At 50.2% G+C, this 19,038-nt stretch overlaps 1 protein-coding gene across 2 annotated transcripts in view; it reads left to right on the top strand.

Annotated features, from left to right (window-relative positions):
• The first annotated feature begins 6,261 nt into the window (after window positions 1–6,261).
• The window catches only part of GPSM1 (G protein signaling modulator 1), a 68,412-nt gene continuing 55,635 nt past the window's right edge, over window positions 6,262–19,038 (top strand). Inside the window, exons 1-2 of one of the 2 annotated variants that reach the window (XM_061476477.1) lie at window positions 6,262–6,544; window positions 9,992–10,054. In XM_061476477.1, the coding sequence (XP_061332461.1) occupies window positions 6,486–6,544; window positions 9,992–10,054 (122 nt within the window). In that variant the 5' untranslated portion in view covers window positions 6,262–6,485. The remainder of the gene's footprint in view (window positions 6,545–9,991; window positions 10,055–19,038) is intronic. The other variant, XM_061476478.1, reaches the window with a different exon arrangement.

Below are 19,038 nucleotides of genomic sequence, written 5' to 3'. Positions count from 1 at the left end.
GGGATGGCATTGTAGGCTAACACTGTGCTTTGCCTCTCACAAACCTCACTCAGAATCAGGGCTCTGCTCTTTTCCAAGAGGCCAGGGCAGCCTTCAGGCTGCGTCAGCCAAGGACACAAATATCTGATCCCAATAGACAACAGAACAAACGTGAATATTCATTTTGTCCCCAGGCGGTGCAGGTTGTCAATCACAGCCTGATCGATACTGGTACGTGCTGCACTAGAAACACCACTGCCATGCCCAGCCTGATGCTGGGGTTTGCCAAGCCAGGAAAAATACCAAGTATCCGTAGCTAAATGTGATCAATAGTAAAACAAGAAGAGTGGTTTTCCAGGTTACAGTCTTCTAGATTTCATTAACACAAACTTCACCAGTAATGTCCTTATACTTACTCTCCGGATCATTGATAAAAGCATTGGATAATATGCAGCAAGAGTAAATCCTTTTGGACACACTAGGAATTCCTCCATCAGATAATTACTTTTAGATGATGTTACCAAATTTTCCATCCATTTAATATAGGCCACATTGATTTTGTTGAGTGCTGTTTTTAACAGGATGTCATGCAGGATTAAGTCAACTGCTTTGTAGGAGTCTGAATCTATTATGTCAGCAGAATTACCTTTATTAACTGAATTCATAATCTCCTCGAAAGATTGCTTGTTTGATGAGCAATTTTCTGGAGCAATGGATTGACATTCCATGGCCCGTTTGGCTGTGTCCCATATTAGTATGGCATCAGTACTGAACAAAGAGGCTAAAGTTACTTGGGTCGTCCCAGTTACTTTCCTAAGCTGTTTCATTTCACTATTAGTCTCTTTTCAGGCCTTTGAAACTTTCCTTGTGCTCTGTTACTTGCTCAAAAGTCAGCATTAATAGTGCAGAGAGTGTGCTGTGTGCCTGTTATCAGTCCTAAAAAGAGAATAACTTTTAGAAAATGCTGCTTAAAGTTGCTATAATATTGTGCTCATTAGAATAACAAGAACAGTCTGATCTTCAAGTGGAAGAAATGTAGGAAACAAAATGTGTATCTACCATAGCCACTGAGCAGAGCTGTGGATGGTGATGTGCTTTCATTGCTGATGAAGGAATCAATGGGTTGAGCCCCGGGTTTATGTGGTTAGAGCACAGCTTCGGTTCTAACCAGAACGTGCTTCCTGTCACAGGGAAATGCGTGGGGACCGTGAGAGGCTCTGCACCCGCTGCTGCCGCAGCAGCCGCTGGCACCCTGTGGTGGGGCTGGGGACAATCACTTCTCCAGCTCCTCCTGCTCCTCCTCATGCTCTGAGTTAAACAGAATCAACCCTGTCAGTTATGGGTGTTTAAAAACACTCACAGAAGCCTGACTAAACAACGCGATTACAGTGTCAATATTGGCAAACTGTTTCAAAACAAACCCAAACACGTTTGCTTGGCATTAATGGCATTGCCAACAGTTGTGACTTAAAAAGGAAATAACGCCCCTTCAAAGGGGAAAATGTGTGTTTTTCCCCCGGGCTTTCAAGTATAACAAAAGATTGCTTCTTATTCCAGTTAATGCTAACAGGAGGTTTTCCCACACTTCCAGCAGGAGAAATTGGGTTTTTGTCTGTTGACTGTTGGAAATTGAAGCTGTTAAACAAACCCACTGCCACCATTGTAAATAGGAGCTGATCCTGACCGGGAGCTCTGGAGTGTTTGCCCGAGCAGCAAAGCTTTGGCAAAGTGCCTCCAAGAAAAGCTCTCTGTTACTGCCATGAAAGTCTTCCAAGCCCATAAAAAGCCAGCATATTTCTGGGTCCCTTCACCCTCACAGGGCTTTGGTTGAAGTCTTAAGGGATCTCCTGAAGCAGGCACTGTGCAGGCTTCATTCTCCTGCAGGAGCAGTGGGAGCATATGCCCCCAAGCAGTGAGAAGGGATGGGAGTTTACCAAGAGCTCACAAGGAAGCAGAATTCCATGCGCTGCTCGAGCATGTCCAGCTTGCTGTAGACATCACTGAAGTGCCGGGGGCACATGTGAGAGGCAGTTAATAACAGCAAGGCTGTTCTTGTCCCCCTGGCTGGTTATCAGACATCATCCATCCTGGAGAGTGCAGCCAGCTCCTCTTCTCCCTTTAGGCCCATTGGGGTCTCAGGGAATTTATGGCTACGGGAAAGACAAACTGAGACACAGAGCAGCCAGCTTGGAGTCCAGGGGGAAGATGAGGGTGTCTGCTGAGCCCTGAGCTCCCACACTGGGGCCAGTGCCAGGGCAAGCTGGGCCAGGCTCCCCTTAGCAGGCAGTATTCAGAGAGCAATGCCAGGGCAGAGGAAGAGGTTGGCATGAGGATGCTGTTACAACATGCACCGGTGTCTGTGCTTGAAACATGCTGAGTTCAAAGGCTTCTCAGGCACTGTGCAAGCAGTCATTGTGCTCTGAGGTGAAGAGTGAGATTTTGCTGAAAAGGAGGTGCTGGCTGTTCAGACACAAAGCATACGTGACATTAGCACAAAGTCAGGACAGTCCCCTCTGGCCCTGCCTTAAAAAATCCCTATCCACCAAGCAGGCCAATGCCAGGCCCTATGGTGTCATCTCATCAAACAAACTATGAGGTGGAGGACAAGGGAATTTTAAGTCCCTTATTATTTATTTAATGAAGCGTTTTCAGTCAAGCTTGAAATCTAAAGGAAGCGGATGAGTTCTGCCTCTTTGTTTGCCTCTTCCGAGGCTGAGGAGCATTAATGAAAAGGAAATTCAGGACATCAGAGACACAGGATATATAAATATGCACAAAGCTGGAAAGGCCAAATCCTCAGCTGCTGTGTGCACCCACACATAAAGGAATGTACCTGTGAAAGCTGCTGAAGGCATTCAAGTGTGTTTTCATGCTGTACAAGGAAAAGAGAGGGGTGAGCATGGGGGCTTTGCCCTGGGCCGGAGAAAATAAGCAAAGAGTGTTAGTGCCCAGGTTCTGGGAAGCGGGCTTCATCCAGCTTTACTGCCTACCAGCACCTTCTGCCACATTACAACATCAGTGCTCTCACTGCCCCCTTCTCTTGGCTGGATCTGTAACATGTCTATTCATCCTAATATTTCACAGACTATCCACAAATCCTTTTTCTGCCACACTTGCTGAAAGAGCATTAGGAGTTAAATGACTGTGGTGGGGGGAAGAGGCAGGAATGGGCTGCACCTGCCCTGGACAAGGATCACTTGTACCTTCCTTCACACCAAAACAGATCAGAAAAAACTACTCAGTTCTACGTCCACAGAACTCTCTTTCCTTGTCCCGTCCTGCTTTCCCTTGCAGGCTACCTTGACAGCAATATAGAAGATCCCTTTTTGCAGTCCGCTGGACAATGGCAAAGTGCTCCAGAACCTGCCCGTTTGAGGAAAAGGCAGTGCAGGGGCTGGTGTTTCACTGCAGCCACTGCCAGCGGGAGCAGCCCCGGGGCCGCAATGACCGCAGCGGGGTCCGGCAGCTGCGGGAGGCTGAGTCGCAGCGCTCCCTTTGCACATCAACCCCAGCAGAGGCCACCAGCAGCCCATGGCAGGAGCTGCAGGGAAGCTTCCCTGCTGATTCAGGCAGATTGTGTTCTGGAGGGAGCGCCTCTCTCCTCGGTGTGTCTGGATAGGGAGGACATGGAGGCAGTGCAGGGATGTTCCTGTGTCCTGGCAGTCCCTAAATGATTGGCAACACGTGCTGGTTGATGACTATATCACAGTTCTATATTACTGCCTTGGCATCTTCCCTTCAGCTTTCTGTGCCTTGCTGCTTTCAAGGGTGTCTCTTCCAAGTGGTGGGAAATGTGACAACAGTTAGAGCTCTTTCATGTTGTGTTGTGATAGCTTTGGGAATCAATTTTTAAGAGAAATACTAAAACCAGCTTACAACGTTTGAAGGATCCTTCAATCCTATGGCTTAGTGTTGTGATTCCGCCTGAGTTTGTAAGTGGAGGTTTAGAGATGTTCAGTAACTAGCAGGGACAATATGATGTGCCCTAAGATGTTAGAAGCAGAAGGCTGCTGAGGTGCAGAGGTTTGTAACATCCGACTTACTGAAATGACCCCTGCATTGCCTCAGAATGTATTTATTGTTTGTATCCTACCCTCTTTTCCATGATCCATTCCTCCTTTTTGCAGCAGCCCTTTTGTGTTTAAAAATTACTACTCCACTTCCTCTTGATCTTATCTGCACTGAACAAGTCAATTCCTTTTACCTCTTTTTCACAGGTCACACTTGTCACATTCATCTGGAGTCCTTCTAACTGCTCTGGGTCCTTCCCAACACATGACACAAAGTGGACACATCTCACCAGATGAATTAGTGGCATTTTGAAGTGCAGGGGTTTCTTTCTGTCTGTACTCTTGTAATTTGCCTGTTTCTTTGCAGATGAGCAATGGGTCTGAGTTGCGGTTAAGGCCCAAGTGCTTGCAGGGAGCTTCTTGGCATGAGTACATAGGGTTAACCAGATCCAACCCACAGCAGAGCAACTGAATTATTTCTTTTAATGAATTCAAATCTATTGTGACCTATTTGCCACTTCTACAAGAAGAAGAAGCTGAGTTTGTCAGATGATAAATCAGCCATTGCAAATTAATGGATTTGAAGGCCAAAGGGGACCATTACGCTCATCTTGGTGTGACCTCCTGCATAACGCAGGCTGTGGAATTCGACCCAGTGATTCCAGTGTCATTAACGTGCGGGTGACGTGTTTGCCCAGAGCTCTGTGCAACACCATACATCTGGCCAGAGCCCAAACTGGAATCTGGCCTCCACCCTCCTTTCTCTTACTCCCCTTTCCTGCATTGTTTCTCCAAAGGGCAATTACTCTCTCTGCCCACATCCATTTAATGCTGGCCCAGCGCTGGGGCCTGCTGTAGCGAAGCATCCTCTGTTGCCTGCTGTTGAGGAAGGGCTGTAACAACAGCAGCAGGTTTTCATCTTTAACATTGGTATTCTTGTCTGGAAGAGGGGCTGGGGAAGGGGGAGGCGCGGACAAACACCCCCTGGAAATAGTAAAGATTTCAGGGCTGAACCATTCTTTGTTTCCATGGGCTTGTTACGAGCTGCTTGTACCAGGCTGTTTGCTGAGTGAAACCACAATCCTGAGTGAAGAGTGGCTGGTGTGAGGTGCAGTGGCCAGGCCCAGGGTCCCCCCTGTCCCTCCAGTGGGGCTTCTCCAGGTGGTTGCTTGGGGGTGCAGAGGGGTTCCTTGTGGGGTGGTACAGCACATACCCTGGACACCATGGCACCACCCTGGGCAAGGAGGCAGCTCTTGGCAGGATAGTTTCAACTTTCCCTGCTGTGGTTTATCTACAGGACTGAGATAGTTCCTAAGCCAAGACACAAATACAGGTTTATGGGTGTTAGTTTTGAATTTAAATGCTCAATCAATTAGCTCTTGGGAAAGAGGCTTTTGTGGTCTGTTAGTGGGGTGTTACTGGTGATGTTTTTCCTGAGCAGAATCTCTGCTTGCACTTGAGAGGGGCTTTTGTGCAGGGTGAAACAGCCCAGTAAGTAGGACATGGCTCTGGCTTCCCTCCAGCCACAGGGTTCCTGTGTCTGCAGAGTGAGCTGCTAGAACCCCCTGAAAGCCACAATTCATTCCTGTGCTGCTTTGGGTGCCTGTGACAATGGTGATGTTTAATTTGGTGATGTTGTAGAAGTGACACTAATTTATGACAGACTTCTGCTGAGTGGCCAGCTCACGACTTTTCCAGAAGCATCTCAGGCCTTGGAAACCAGAGGGAGCTGGGTGCGGCACATAAAGATGACCCACATCCATCTCTAGATATCTGGTTAACGATAAACAGCAGGGGCCCTGGGATTAAGCAGGACACAGTTAACACAGGAGCAGGCTGCTGGACGGAAGCATCCCTTTTCCAGTGGATTCTTTGCTGCTAAAGACAGCAGTCAGACCTGGGTCTCAGCCTGCTTGTGGCACATCCCTTCTGACTCAGGTAAGGCTGACACAGCTGGGCTGAGTTCTGCTACTCATTCTGGTTGTCTCAGGTGTGGGCACTTACTCCTGAGGATAAAAGAGCTCAGGCTGAGCCAAATCAGAGGCTTCTTGTCATGGAGTTAAGTGGCCGCACATGGGGTGTGTTAGCAGTGCTGTGCCACTCTTCTCCTGCAATAACGTGCAGGTGTGGTGTCTGCACCTTGCTGTGGCTCCGTTCGTCCCTGCTGCGGCTGCTCTGAGGGCTGGGGCACTGCAGTGGGATGTTGAACGCGGGGACAACCGTGCCCCGCAGCCACCCCGCTGCCGGTGCTCCCTGTGGGTGGCGGCGGCGCAGCGGGGTGCTCGGCCCCGCTTGCCCCGTTCCGCCGGGCGGAGGAGGAGGAGGAGGAAGGGCCGCTGCCCGCCGCGGGGCTGACATCAGCCGGAGGAGGGGCCTGCCCGCGAGTTTCTTTGCTCGGTGCATCACTTCCCGCCGCTGCCATACTCCGCTGCCCGGTGCCGGGCTGCAGCCGCGCCTGCCTCCGCTGCGGCGGGCGGCTCGGCGGGGCTCGTGCCCATGGCGAGCCCGCCCGGCGGGGACAGCCCGGGCTCCGCCGCCCGCCGGCTCTACTCGAGGTGAGTGGGGCTGCGGGGGGAGCCCGGCCGGGCCCCGCGGAGCCCCGGGGCTCCTCGCCGGGAGGGAGCAGGGCGGGGGCCCCGGGGTTTTTCTCCCTCGCGGAGGGAGAAGCTGTTGCAGGGCTGGGGACCCGCAGGAGCGGGGTGAGGGAGGGCGGAGGGAACGATGATGTGGTCCCGCCGTGGGGCAGCGCTTCCTTCGGGTGTAGGATGGTGGGTGATGAGAGGGGGGGGAGCTGTGGCTTTCCTTGGCGCTAGCCCGGGGCGAGCAGCGCCTTCTGTTAAAGAGGCTGATGCTGGAGCCCGCTCTGTGCTGGGCATTTGCATGGGAGGCTCCTGATCGCACTGCGGAGACTTTAAGTCTTAGCTTTAAAATTGGGCGCTACAGAAAAATCACATAAGGCTGGGAAAAAATAGCTTCAGGCTGTCTGGCGTTCACGAAAACGCTGTGTCTTGCCTGCTCTTTTCATTTAGATAAAGTCTAAAGTGGAGTCAATTTGAGGCCTTACGGCATTGCTTGGAGCATCGTTCATATCATTGTTCATCCTCATTGTGCTTTATTTCTCCTCTAGCAGCCAGAAGTGGAGGTAGTGCAGCATCGGGGCTAGAGGGCAAAACAAAAAAGTACTAGAAGTCTATGCAATATAGTAGCTGCTCATCAGTTCTCTTTGCAATGATTAGCACAGCAGCTAGTGGATTGTGTAGTTTAGTGGGACAGCAGGTGGGGTTGGGTTTGTTGTATAGCAACTCGTGGGGAAATGAAAAGAGAACTCAGAGTTAAAGCTGCTGCTGTGCCTGCCCTGGGGGATGAGGACCCGGCTTATAACCAGTTGCATCTTTTCCCTTCTTTCTTGTTTTTCTTGAGAACTTGTTAGGGAATAGTCTTCGGTTGGTTTTGCGAAGGAAATCTGGGGGGTGTGTTGTGTACCGCTGTTGTGACTGGCACAGTTATAACCCCTCTTTAGTGGGAAGAGAAATTGGAAGCATCTCTCCTGTGCCTTATTCTGGGGGGCTCTGACAGGGCCTGTGGTGATAAAATTCCCTGTGTGCTCTTTGGACTTACTCTCAGGCCTTGAAAGTACACATCAGTGGTACTCTGCCTTTATTGCACTGTTTTAACTGGAGTTGGAGCTTCGAGTTTCTTAACTTCACCTTCACCGCAGTGTGGAAACTTCTAGCTTGAAATACGTGACTCTAAACTTCATCCAGTAGGTGTATCTGGGGTGATAGGCAGAACCAGGTGTACTGTCTGGGTGGTAAAGCCATACTGACTGGAATCCAAGCTTTCTCAGTGTGGGGTGTTTCTTGGCCTGGGAGCAGTAACGCGTGTGTACGCACTGCAGAAGGTGCCAGTGCAGGCAGCGGGTGCCAGACCCCTGATCTGGGGGGCTGTGGGAGATGTTTTCTCTAAGAAGAGAGATGGGATGGAAGAAATGTGCCACAAACCTGAAAGTGTTTGTTCATTTTCCTACATCCCTTGGTATTTCCCTAAATCCCACCCATCCCAAGCAAAGATGTGTGTCCTGTTGTGCTCGCAGCAGTATCCTGTTGCTGCCTAGGTCAGACTTGGAGACCAAAGTTGGGAGCATCTCTGCTACAACAATAACACAACATTTTACAAGAGAGGTCCTGTGCAGCTCTGTGTGGCCTCTCTCACCTTTCTAATGCTGTTTATTTTGTTGCTGTTGTCTTCAGGGAGACTTACTGGGAGAACAGGGCTTGGGAAGCAGGGAGCAGTTGTGGCTTCCAACAGTGTGCAAGTGGTGTGGCTGCCGTGCTCAGCTCCTGGTGTTGAACATGGTGGGGCTTGCTGGAAACATCAAACTCTGTGCTTGTGCTCCATGAGCTTGAGCTGAGCAAGTTTTGCATGAGCTCAGGTTAACGCTTTGCCTTCCATGGGGGAGGTTGATCTGGAACTAATATGTGTCTAATTCAGCTGTGTGTGACCTCTGAGGACTTCTGTTGGGGCTGGGCTGTGGGAGCTGTGAAATACCTGCTTGCAGCAGTGCCTGCTTCTCGCTGCCACAGATACTCTCGCTTGTTTTCTTGGGATGGCTGGATGACCTTTAATATATAGGAAGCACCAAGTCCATGAGGTGACTCCCTTGGATCATGGTTCCGGAGAGTGTGTCAAGCTCATGATGGGGATGGGCAAGTGTCCAGAGAGCTCCCCTGGATTCTGCTCTACTCTCCAAAGAGGCCACTTTGGAGAGTTCCAAGTGTGAGAGTGAGGCACGGGTGTCTTGGGAACCCATTACTGCACTGACATCACAGATGTTATTGATCCCCCAACAGAAAGAACATTATCTGTTGCTGCAATTAGACCAGGAATGTATAAATCAGTAAATCTGGCATGAAAGCTCAGATTAAAGCACGTATTGTCCCTCCTCTGCCCTGTTCTCTCCAGTGCTCTGTGTTTTCAGCAGAGCTGCTGGGGTTTGTGATGTTTAACAACTTCTCTTGATTGTATGCTCAACAGTCTCCATCTCGCTCATTAATGTCACTACAGCGGTACCTGACCTGAATGTGCTGCGGGCAATTAGTGCTCTGAGCACCAGGATCTCCAGAGGAGGGAAAGCTGAGGTGGAAAAGTTGTTGGCCTCCTGACGTGGAAGGCAGCAAGGAGGGGCATAGCTCAGCACAGTGGTTAAGGCAAAAGAAACCAGTGTTTTCAAAGTAAATCAGAAGGCAAGCCCATCACTGGAGTGGACCTCCCTCTGGGTTGGTTCCTGTTCATTTTGTGCGTACCCAAGGGATCACAAGACCATGTCATATTCTCATCGTTTTCCTGCTGCTAGTGCTTGCAAAGTAAACTTTCAAAACCTTAAGTCTGGACTTGCTATCATGCTAAAAGCAATGTTGCCTTTTTCGTTCAAAAGGAAAAGTTACATATTACTTGTTTTCAAGATGCATTTGTCCTTTCAAAGAGGTGGTGTTTAATTGTGTCAGCCTCGGGAGAAAATCGACACCCCAGCAGTGCTGGTTTTTAGTGTTCATAAGGGATTTCACTGAATATTCAAGTGAAGGAGCCTTCTGGTGCTAACCTGGGCTGGATTTAAGCAGCAGTGCGGTGCCAAAGAGCTTTGTGTCTGGCTACAAATCCTCTGATCCCAAGGGCTGGGGAGCTGCTGGCTCGCAGGAGGGTGGCAGAGGCTGCTGCAAGGTTGGTCTGGTTGTGCTGTGCATGCTCTGAGGGAGCAGCCCTGTGCCCGGCAGCCAGAGCTGTGGTGGAGCTCGCAGGACGTGCTGGGATGCTGATGCTTGGGGTGGCTCCTGATGGGGGGATGGGAAGTAACTACTTGTTGGTTTTTACCTTACAGAAATACCTGGAGTTGGTGCAGTGCTATCGGTTGTGCAAGCAGGACTTACGTAGAGAAGATAATGTGTATGTGATTTTGATCTTGCAGGCTAGTTTACCTACTGCTTGTGTCTTTGACTTCCTGGCAGATTTTCCCTATCTCCCTGTTCTGATGTTCCAAATAGTCACAGCTGTGCTCTTCTTGTCTCCAGGTAAGGATTTTCCTGCTGAAAATGACATTGTCATTGGTGCTGTGACTGAAGGTTCTTGGTCCTGGATGGGCAGATGTGCAGTGGAGGGTAGTTGGCATCACAGTGAAAATGCAGTGTTCTGTACCACCAGGAAGCTGGGAATGGCCCTTTTTAAATCTCTCTTCACTTCATAGCTCAAACTCAAGATCCCTTGATTATGACATTTAAGAATGCTGATTGAGAGCTTTCTGAAAGATTCCATCTTCTCCTTTGGAGGCCTGTGCAGTCAGTCTCCATTAGGCAGATATGAAAACAGGACAAACATCTCTAAAATAGCTGTGCTGCATCATAGGTGGCCTGAGCAAAAGTTACAGGAGAGCTGAGCACGCAGGGCTGGGTGTGCTGACATCTGGTTTGGGGCATTTAGAGCAACTTGTTCATAGTTTCAGCATTTGTAAGTAATGTGGTCATCCCAGCATGGAGCCAGGCAGAATATCGTCTCTACGCGGCAGAGAGAGGGACCCTTGCTGGTCAGGCCTTGGACTGGGAACCAGCCCCTGGTGCTGTGCAGGTTTCCCCAGGAAACACCGGATTGGACGAAGCCTTGGGTGAGATGGTTTGATGTGAGGTGTCCCTGCCCATGGCAGGGGGTTTGGAACTTGATGATCTTAAGGCCCTTTCAAACCCTACTGTTCTATGATTCTATGACCTTGGGCATCCCTTATGACTCTTCTTTGTTTTGCCTTGTGGGATGCACGGAGAGAAGCTCTTTTCCCCTTCTCTCTTTGGTCTTTGACGTTAGACAGGTAGAGGATGTGCCTTGTACCTGTGCGGTGCCTACCACAGCCTGATCTTCATCTTACTTCTGACCTCTAGGTGCTGCTGCAATCCAAACGATTGGTGTCTGCAGGGTGTTAATTTGATGTGTAGGTGCATGTGTAAACCAAGCTGAGGTGGTACATGGTGCTTTCCTGCTGACTTGCTCTTCAGTGTCTCAGGTTATGCCAGGCCTGCTGCTTGTGCCTCCTGCTCCAGGGGTGGGAGCTGTCCCTTTATCCCAGAATACTTCACATTGTATAAGGCACCTGTGCCAGGCAGACTAGAAAGAGCTTTGTATGTTGGCCATGTATTTGTAGGTTATATGGTGTTTGCTACTGTGTCAACTAAAATCAAATGAGTTTATGCGACTCGTGTGGCCTGAGGACACCACTTGGAGCCAATTCCCTGTGAGAAGAATGTGAACGCTTGATTTGGTCACGCCAGGAATGGAGAGCTGGCTCTGGAATCAAGGCAGCCTTTGACTCTTCCCAGCTGGGTGCTGCCTGTGAAGCATGAGTGAGCCGCAAGCACGGTGCTCCATGACTAACCACTGAGGTGCCTTTTGCCTGCTGTTATGTTAGTCATCACATGCATTCCTCCTGGGAAAGTATCTGAAAGTGTTCATGGCTAACGGGTCTTGTATTTTTGTGCTTTAGGTGATGTCCAAACTTACAGTCAGCCGTGCTTGAAAAACAGGTTTGAACTCTGCCAGATCTTGGGCTGCAAGAAGTTTCTTGGAGGGATGCATCTGATTTCACTCCTGCTGCTGTTCTGCTTTAAAAGCAATTGTATCTTCAAGTGTATGTAGCTTCCTCCCTTCCAGTCCTCTTCTGTGTGCTGCTTCCAGCCCAGCTTCCAGAATGCAAAGCCACTTCCCTGTTATAAAGAAAAAACAACTCCTGCCAACCAGAGCCACAAAGCAAAAGTCCCTCCTGTGCCTGGGCACACAGGCTGCATCTCCCGACCACAGAGTGGGGCTCTTCAATTCCAGGCTATTTATACTGCCAGTGGGAAAGCAGGAAAGCTTTCCACTGACCCAGCTGCTCCTCCCTAGAGACACTCAATTAAATGTTATTTGACAGATATGCTTTTCAACTGGCTTAGATTTAACTGGGATAAATGGGATATTTTTTTCCCCACTGAAAGCTGAAGAAAGTAGGGATAATCATAATCTTGTTGGAAGGCTGCTTGTGTTCAGAGTCGGGTCTCTCTGTTGTCTAATGTACTAAGCAAACCCCACAACAAGAAAGGTCACAGTCCTGCCAGTGCTTGGGGAGGACAAGGGGAAAGGGACACCAGCACCAGCTGCCTCTGGCTTGGAGCACAGCAGCTCTGAACAATGCCCTGCAATGTTATGCAACTGCCTGGGGAAGGAAGTGGAAATTTATCATTACAGTGCAGTTTCAAGGGCAATATTCAATGAGCAATTTGCAGCACAAGCCTGTAACTGCCTTAACTAACTTCTCCCAGGATAAGAGGACAGTGCTGGTAAGGGCAGTAGCTGTAGCCTCCATTCCACCAGGAGTGGAGCAAATACAGTGTCTTCTTAGGACTGAATCTGAGGCATTGGACTGAGAGTCTTCCAAGTGAGTATCCAAAGCCCAGACCTGTGTAATGGCCTGATCTGCAAGTGCCTGACTGATCCCTGCCCCATTAAAGCCTGGGAAAGGGGAAGCAAGCATGTGCTGCAGCATCTCAGTGATCTGTTTGCTCTTTCTTCTTTTAGTGGTAGCAATAAAAAGACCCCTGTGTAAGGCCCCAGAGAGTGGAGCAGCAATACAAACCCTGAATGAATTACTTGAAGTCAGTGCTAGTATGTGATCACTGCCTTCAGGGCAGAAATAGCTTACAAACCTTTTATTCCCGGGTTTCTTTCAGCAAGAGGATTTTGCCCAGGGATGATGGGCACTGAACCATAGGCCTTTTCCTTCTCACTCTGAGGTTAAAACTGATGTATCTAAAGAAGCTGCTGCTTCTGCTGCGAGTCAGTAGCTCTGTGGAGCTGCTAAAACTGAAGGAATTGTGAATGAAGAATATTGGATTCTTTTGTCTCTCCTCATGCTTTGCTGTTACCTTTTGCATTTGCACCTCTGGAGCAGCCAGAGAGGCTTTCCTCTGGGAGCGTGGAGCTAATGCATCTTCCCCCAGATGCTGCAGGAAAAAGATTAGGAAAATGGATTTAAAATGGGAGAAACACCAATGTTATTCATATACTATAACTCAGCATAGAAACTATTTCATGTTGAGCCCTGGCTCCACCTGAGAGCAGATGTTCTGTCCTGGAAGCTGCTTTTAAATAGCTGTCAGTAGATGGATGTGGTTTGCTGCAGAAGCTGCGCTGGGTTTGCTCCTGGAAGCAGCTCTGCACACGTGCTGAGCCAGAGGGTTCCTCCTGCCCTGGGGATCAGCTCCAGTTCCTCCCAAGCTCCGGCTCCTGGGAGCACACAGGGATGGTGGACAAGCAAGTGACCCATGGGAGGGTGCTGAGGCACTGGCACAGGGTGCCCAAAGAAGCTGTGGCTGCCCCATCCCTGGCAGTGCTCAAGGCCAGGTTGGACACAGGGGCTTGGAGCAAGCTGCTCCAGTGGAAGGGGTCCCTGCCCATGGAACTGGGTGAGCTTTAACGTCCCTTCCAACAAACCATGCTGTGATTCTATGATCCACACTGCAGAGCTGAAGTGGTTCTATGTGAACTTCATCTATGGAGAATTCATTCATGCCTGAGGCAAGCTGGAAGGTGCTGGTTAATATTAATCTCTCTGGGGCTATTTGTTAATTACAGTTTGTGTTATGGTGCTGCCTGGTGTCCTGTGCTGCTGCACTGGGCTGAGTGGGTCCTGGAAGGCTTAAATCCATCCCAGTGTTTTGGAAAATATCAATATTTTATTTCAGCCTTTCTGGGAAATATTTCTGTTTTCATGGGTGAGAAATTATAGAGTCTTCAGGGTGAAAGGGAATGTACGTGGCAAAGCTGGGAGCTGAATGTCCTGACCCCGCTCCTTCACTTCAGCACTTCCTGACCTGTGTCAATGAGGTTAACTCTGAATTGAAAAGACCTTGACATTGTTACTGACCCGTGCAGGGCAGCGCTTCCATGGTATTACAATGGTTCTGCTGTTCTGCTTAATACAGGAGGAGCCAAACAGTTGTGTAAAGGAAGTTAGTAGCTGGTGAATGAAATACCAGGCTCTGTCCATTCACAAGGTGTGCCTTGTGGTGGGAATGCTGCAAACCACAGGCCCTGGGCGAGGAAAAGGAGCAGCCTGGGCAGCCCCGGGATCTGGTCACCAGGAAAAGCCCGGCTCCAGGTACCGGCTTGAAGCAAGCAGAGCGGCAGCCCTGAGCTGTCGGTGCCCAGCAGCTGTGACTGCAGTGATCTCAGGCTTTGGGAATGGAGCAGCTCATTTAGAAAGGGAGAGAGGGGCACTGAGGAAAGCATTCCCTGTCAGAAAATCACCTGCAAGTTAAATAGCATCAGAACTGAGTGAGTTCCCGGCCATCCTGCTGGAGGGGTGCTTGTCTCTGGGCTATGGTGAAAGATGGAGAGAGAAAACCACATATCTTGATTATAGCAGTCAGGCAGGAAGCCCTTGGGATGGGCAGCAGCTGCCAGTGCATTGGGGAGGGTCTGTTGTTGCTGTGTTCCAGCTGTGCTCTTGTGAAGTTACTGTTTTGTGGCTGGTACTGCTTCAAGAAACGGCCCCTTTAGCAACTGCCTGCAGAGATTTGTGTTGAGAAAGTTGGGGGTTGTATCTTCTGCAAAGCACAAGCCATCAGATCCAGCTTGTTCCCTGGCCAAGGCAGGGCTAGAAACCACCAGTGACTAATCAGATGGAAATCTCTAACATCTGAAGCAATGGGGGCTTCTCTTTCCTTTCTGACAGATCAGCCCTTTAATTTCAGTGAGGAGCAGCAGCTTGGGGGACCTGTGGGCCAACATCTCATGGCAAGTAAGCAGGGACTTGGATGCATAAATGCAGACGAATGTCCTGGAATCAGGAGGCTCCACGTGTGCCTTGAGGCATTTCCTGGCCTCTGAGTTCAGCCTTGTCTGAGCTCTTGCACGGTCTAAATAATAAAACACATGAATTCACTCAATGCACCCGGAATTTCCAGGCTGCAGCCCTCGGCCAGGCCTGCATCCATTGCTGCCATCAGGGCTGTAATCCAGGAAACTGCATGCATCTAGTTGTTTGAAGTCTGTGGTTTGGTGCTTTCCTGGGTAAAGCCGGAGAAGAAAGGGAGGCTCTTGTGTCATCTGCATCCATCCTTTCATGTGCATGCTGGGCACACAAACAGCAGTGTGCCAGTGCCACAGGCTGTGTGAGGAGATCACATTCCATTAGGAGCACTGACAGTGTGGTCAGGTTCAAGGAGTTAACAATAAAATGCTTGAAAATAGCCACTTTTTCTTCTGTTGTGGAAGAAAATGGAAGCTCGCAAAATGTACATTTGGTTCAATCAGGCCATTCTTTGGCATCCATGGTTTTGGTAGAAACTTATCATTGGTCCTGCCATTGACTACATTGCAGAGTTGGGTGAGAGATCAGTAGTGGGAAGAGAAAGCCTGTGAAAGCTGCACGGTGTTGAGATGCTGGCCTGGCCTTCCTTAGGCATTGGATAGAAGTTCTTCCCTGTGAGGGTGCTGAGGCGCTGGCACAGGGTGCCCAGAGAAGCTGTGGCTGCCCCATCCCTGGCAGTGTTCAAGGCCAGGTTGGATGCAGGGGCTTGGAGCAAGCTGCCCTAGTGGAAGGGATCCCTGCCCATGGCAGGGGTTGGAACCGGATGAGCTTTAAGGTCCCTTCCAACACAAACCAGTCTGGGATTCGGTGAGGAGTGAGCAGAGAAAGCTGTTCTGTGCCCTGCCCTTGGCTCCCTCTCATTGAACAAAATGACCTTCTGTGGTGGTGGTGCCTCTGTCTGAAGGACCTTGGGTGAGGGTCTGAGCTGTGGTTTTGGGGAGCCCTTTGAGGTTGGCTGGAGCAGGGCCTGCTTCCAGCCATGCCTGGTGGAGCTCCAGGCTCTGCAGAGGGCAGAGCTCACCTGCCCAGGTAGCCGTGGGCAGGTAGGGGATGCTCCACAGACCTGGCTTCTATGAGAACCGAGTCACTTGTCATGGCTGGCAGCTCTCTGGGGCTGGTTGCCTGAGGCTAACTTGGCGCACAGACAGGAGACGTAAAACTGTAGCTATCTATACACAGAGGAGAGAAAAGTAACAGCTCAAAATGTGTGACTGGAATGAAAATTTAAAGCAGGATTCCCAATTAAAGCTGTGCATGTTGGAGGATGTTCCCGCTCCTGAAGGGCTCCAAGGCACAAATGCAGCCACTCCATAATGCCCTGGATTAGACCAGGAAGGCTCCTCCAGCACACGAAATCCTTGTGGAAGCAGTGTTGTTCCTGCACATCAGCACCTTTCCCAGCCTGCCACCCCTGTGCGTTAAGGTAAGGAGCTCTCTTGTCACCTGCTCCATAGCCCTGTCGCTGCTGCCTGCATCTCTGCTGCCTGCTGTTGTGCCGTGTCTTTCACTGCCAGATGATGATGTCTCTATGCCAGAGCAGGGATGTCTTCTGAAGACATGCATTATTCAGCAGCCAGGATAATTAACCCCCTGAATTTGGGCATGTGTGAGCCCTGGTGCTATATCCTCCCTCTTTCACCAGTGTAAGGCAGGAGGGGAGCTGCTAGAGCAGCCTGTGCTCTGTATAAGGTCCATTGCAGTATCTGTAAGGTTGCAAGAAGGATCCAACCTAATCCTAAAATAGGTCTGTGGAGAGGTCTCAGCTAGCCATTCCTGCTTAGTCTCCTTAAGCGTGTGTTTCCATCAGGCAGGTAATACGTGATAAAACATTTAACTTTTGGCTTCATTATTTCTACATGCACGGTAACAAATGCTGTGCCAAAGGCGACTGCGCAGCAGCAGGGAAGGCTTGGGAGAGAAAGAAATAGGGAAGGTGTGGGGAATTGGAGGTTAAAGCCATGAAGAATGTGGCCTTAGGAAGCTTGGTTTGGGGAGGGTGTCCCCTTTCCAAGGATGCTGGGTTCTGGCTCTAGCCCAGCAGGCGTGGATGGCTGCAGCTGTACACGGCCAAGGCAGAACATCCCGGTAGGCTGAAGGTCTGCTCCTGCTCTCAGCTGGACTTGAAGTGTCCCCCAGTGTATGAGGGATGGGAGAGTGTCTGCTGTGGTGTAACAGGAGCTGTTGTGTTTGGAGGGAGTGCAGGGTGTTTTGCTGGAGTTGATGTGCTGCACGTCTTTACCTTCCTCTGTGAGGAAAACAGAGGAGGATTTCTGGCATAGGAAAGCTGAAAAATCTGATGCTTCATCCTTTTATTCCCCTTAGCAAAGGCTCAGTTCCAAGAAACAACAGGAAAACAGAATTTTGGGTTTGGGTTTTGTTTTGTTCATAGTAAGTTTTGCAATTCTCTCAAGAGCTCATGATTTTGTGATAACAATGAGAAAATTATTGGGGAGAGCATTGGTGTTCATGCTGTATCCAGGAAGACTTTCCCAGAACTATATTTATACAAATTCCTCCCACGGAAGAACAGGACCAGAGTCTGTTTCTCAGATGCAGACATACCATGGCTTGATCAGATAGGGATATATGCTTACCTGCTACATCCACACGTGATGGAATTGCACTAAGTCCATAATGCTGGAGCAGCCCCTGGTGTGGAGCTGTGTTGGGGACTTGCCTTCGTGCACGTGCTTCATGCAGACGTACAGTGCAGCGGTGCCAAGCGCTTCCAGGGTAGGTGTTATCCATGGAGCTATACTAGGACAGAAGTGCTACCAAGAGGAGATAACGCAGTGGAGGACTAAGCCATAGGATCCTCTGGAAGATGTGAAACCAGCCTGCAGGATGCTGGAGCTCCAGGGTTCCCTGCAGGGGCAGCAGACATGGTGCTAGACAGTGGCTCTGCTCTCGGATGAGCAAAGCAGAGCGTAGTTCTCACCCTGCACACAAGCTGCGTCACTGTGAGGTGGTGGCCCGGCCTCCTGGGAATCCTGCCACGCTCTGGTTTATGGGCTGTGAGATCAGACTCATGGCACATGGGGGTTTTTCCGTAATGCCATGAAGAACCCAAAAGCAATTTTGCTGCTGCTCTGCAGTCTGGGTTGCACAGAGGATCCGTGTCTATAGATATGCTGGTAAGGGCTGCAGAGGACCCTGGCTGATATTAGAGCTCTTGGGGAGCCGCTGTTTCCTGGTTTTTCAGACGGATGTGGAATATGATCTTTATAAAACCCAGAGGGATGCCCTGGGGCTGTGCAGCAGCCTGGGAGAGCAGCGGTGTCCTGCACCTGAGCTCTGGCTCTGTTTGCCAGGACAGCCTTGCAAACACATCCGGGCTCGTTTCCGAGTTCTAGCACCCCTGAAATTTCCAGGAGAGCAGGATAATGCTTTAACAGCCCTCAGAGCATGAGCCAGCTGCAGGCAGACAATGGAGAATTGGTACAATCTGCTCTGCCAACAACAATCTGTCCCAGTGTGTGGCATCGCTTCCAGCCTGGACACGGGCTCTGCCCACCCGCAGGAGCCACCTTTGGCTCTCTCTGGGTTTGGCACAGAGAAAGGGCTGTAATCACAGAGGGAGGAACTGCCCTGGGCTCTTGCTGGTGTGCTCTAGCTTGATGTCAGCCTCTTGACTGGTTTTCCTAAGTGGCCATTTGAAAAAGGAGCTGCTGCTTGTTTGCATTCACTTGCCTTGATCACTTGGTTCCTGCTGATCGCTTTCCATCGAGTTCTGCAGGAAGAAGGACAGGTTCATGCTCTTAGCATCCCTAAAGTCACATCCAGACCCCTTGTAAGAGTGAGTGTTGGTGCTAGAGGGCTGCAGAGCATCGTGAGCAGTCTCCTGGTGAGCTGGGACTGCTCAGCATCTCCCTGGCTCAAAGCCTAGATAGCCTAGAGTGTGTGTGATCAGATAGATCCCAAAGACCTCTCTCCTGGACTGAAATACGTGGCTTGGGGCTGAAGGGAAGCAGATGAGACGGGAACCTGTAGGTTGCTGAGAACTCGGTGAAAAACCCACTGTAGTGTGAACTTTGCCATCATTGCCTTTTACCCTGCATTGTGCTGTGCCCTGAGCATGGACCAGTGTGTGGTAGGAAAGAGGCGGTGGGCAGGGGAGGTTTCACATGAGGCTGGAGGGGGCATGGGCAAGGTGCTGGGGGCTGG

Source organism: Pezoporus flaviventris, unplaced genomic scaffold, assembly GCF_033815535.1.
Source record: "Pezoporus flaviventris isolate CSIRO_AGI_PZ_B2104156 unplaced genomic scaffold, CSIRO_AGI_Pfla_v1 ptg000097l, whole genome shotgun sequence".
NCBI classification, from domain to species: domain Eukaryota; kingdom Metazoa; phylum Chordata; class Aves; order Psittaciformes; family Psittacidae; genus Pezoporus; species Pezoporus flaviventris.
Note: the sequence above shows the minus strand (reverse complement) of the source record. Positions and strands in the feature narration are given on the sequence as shown.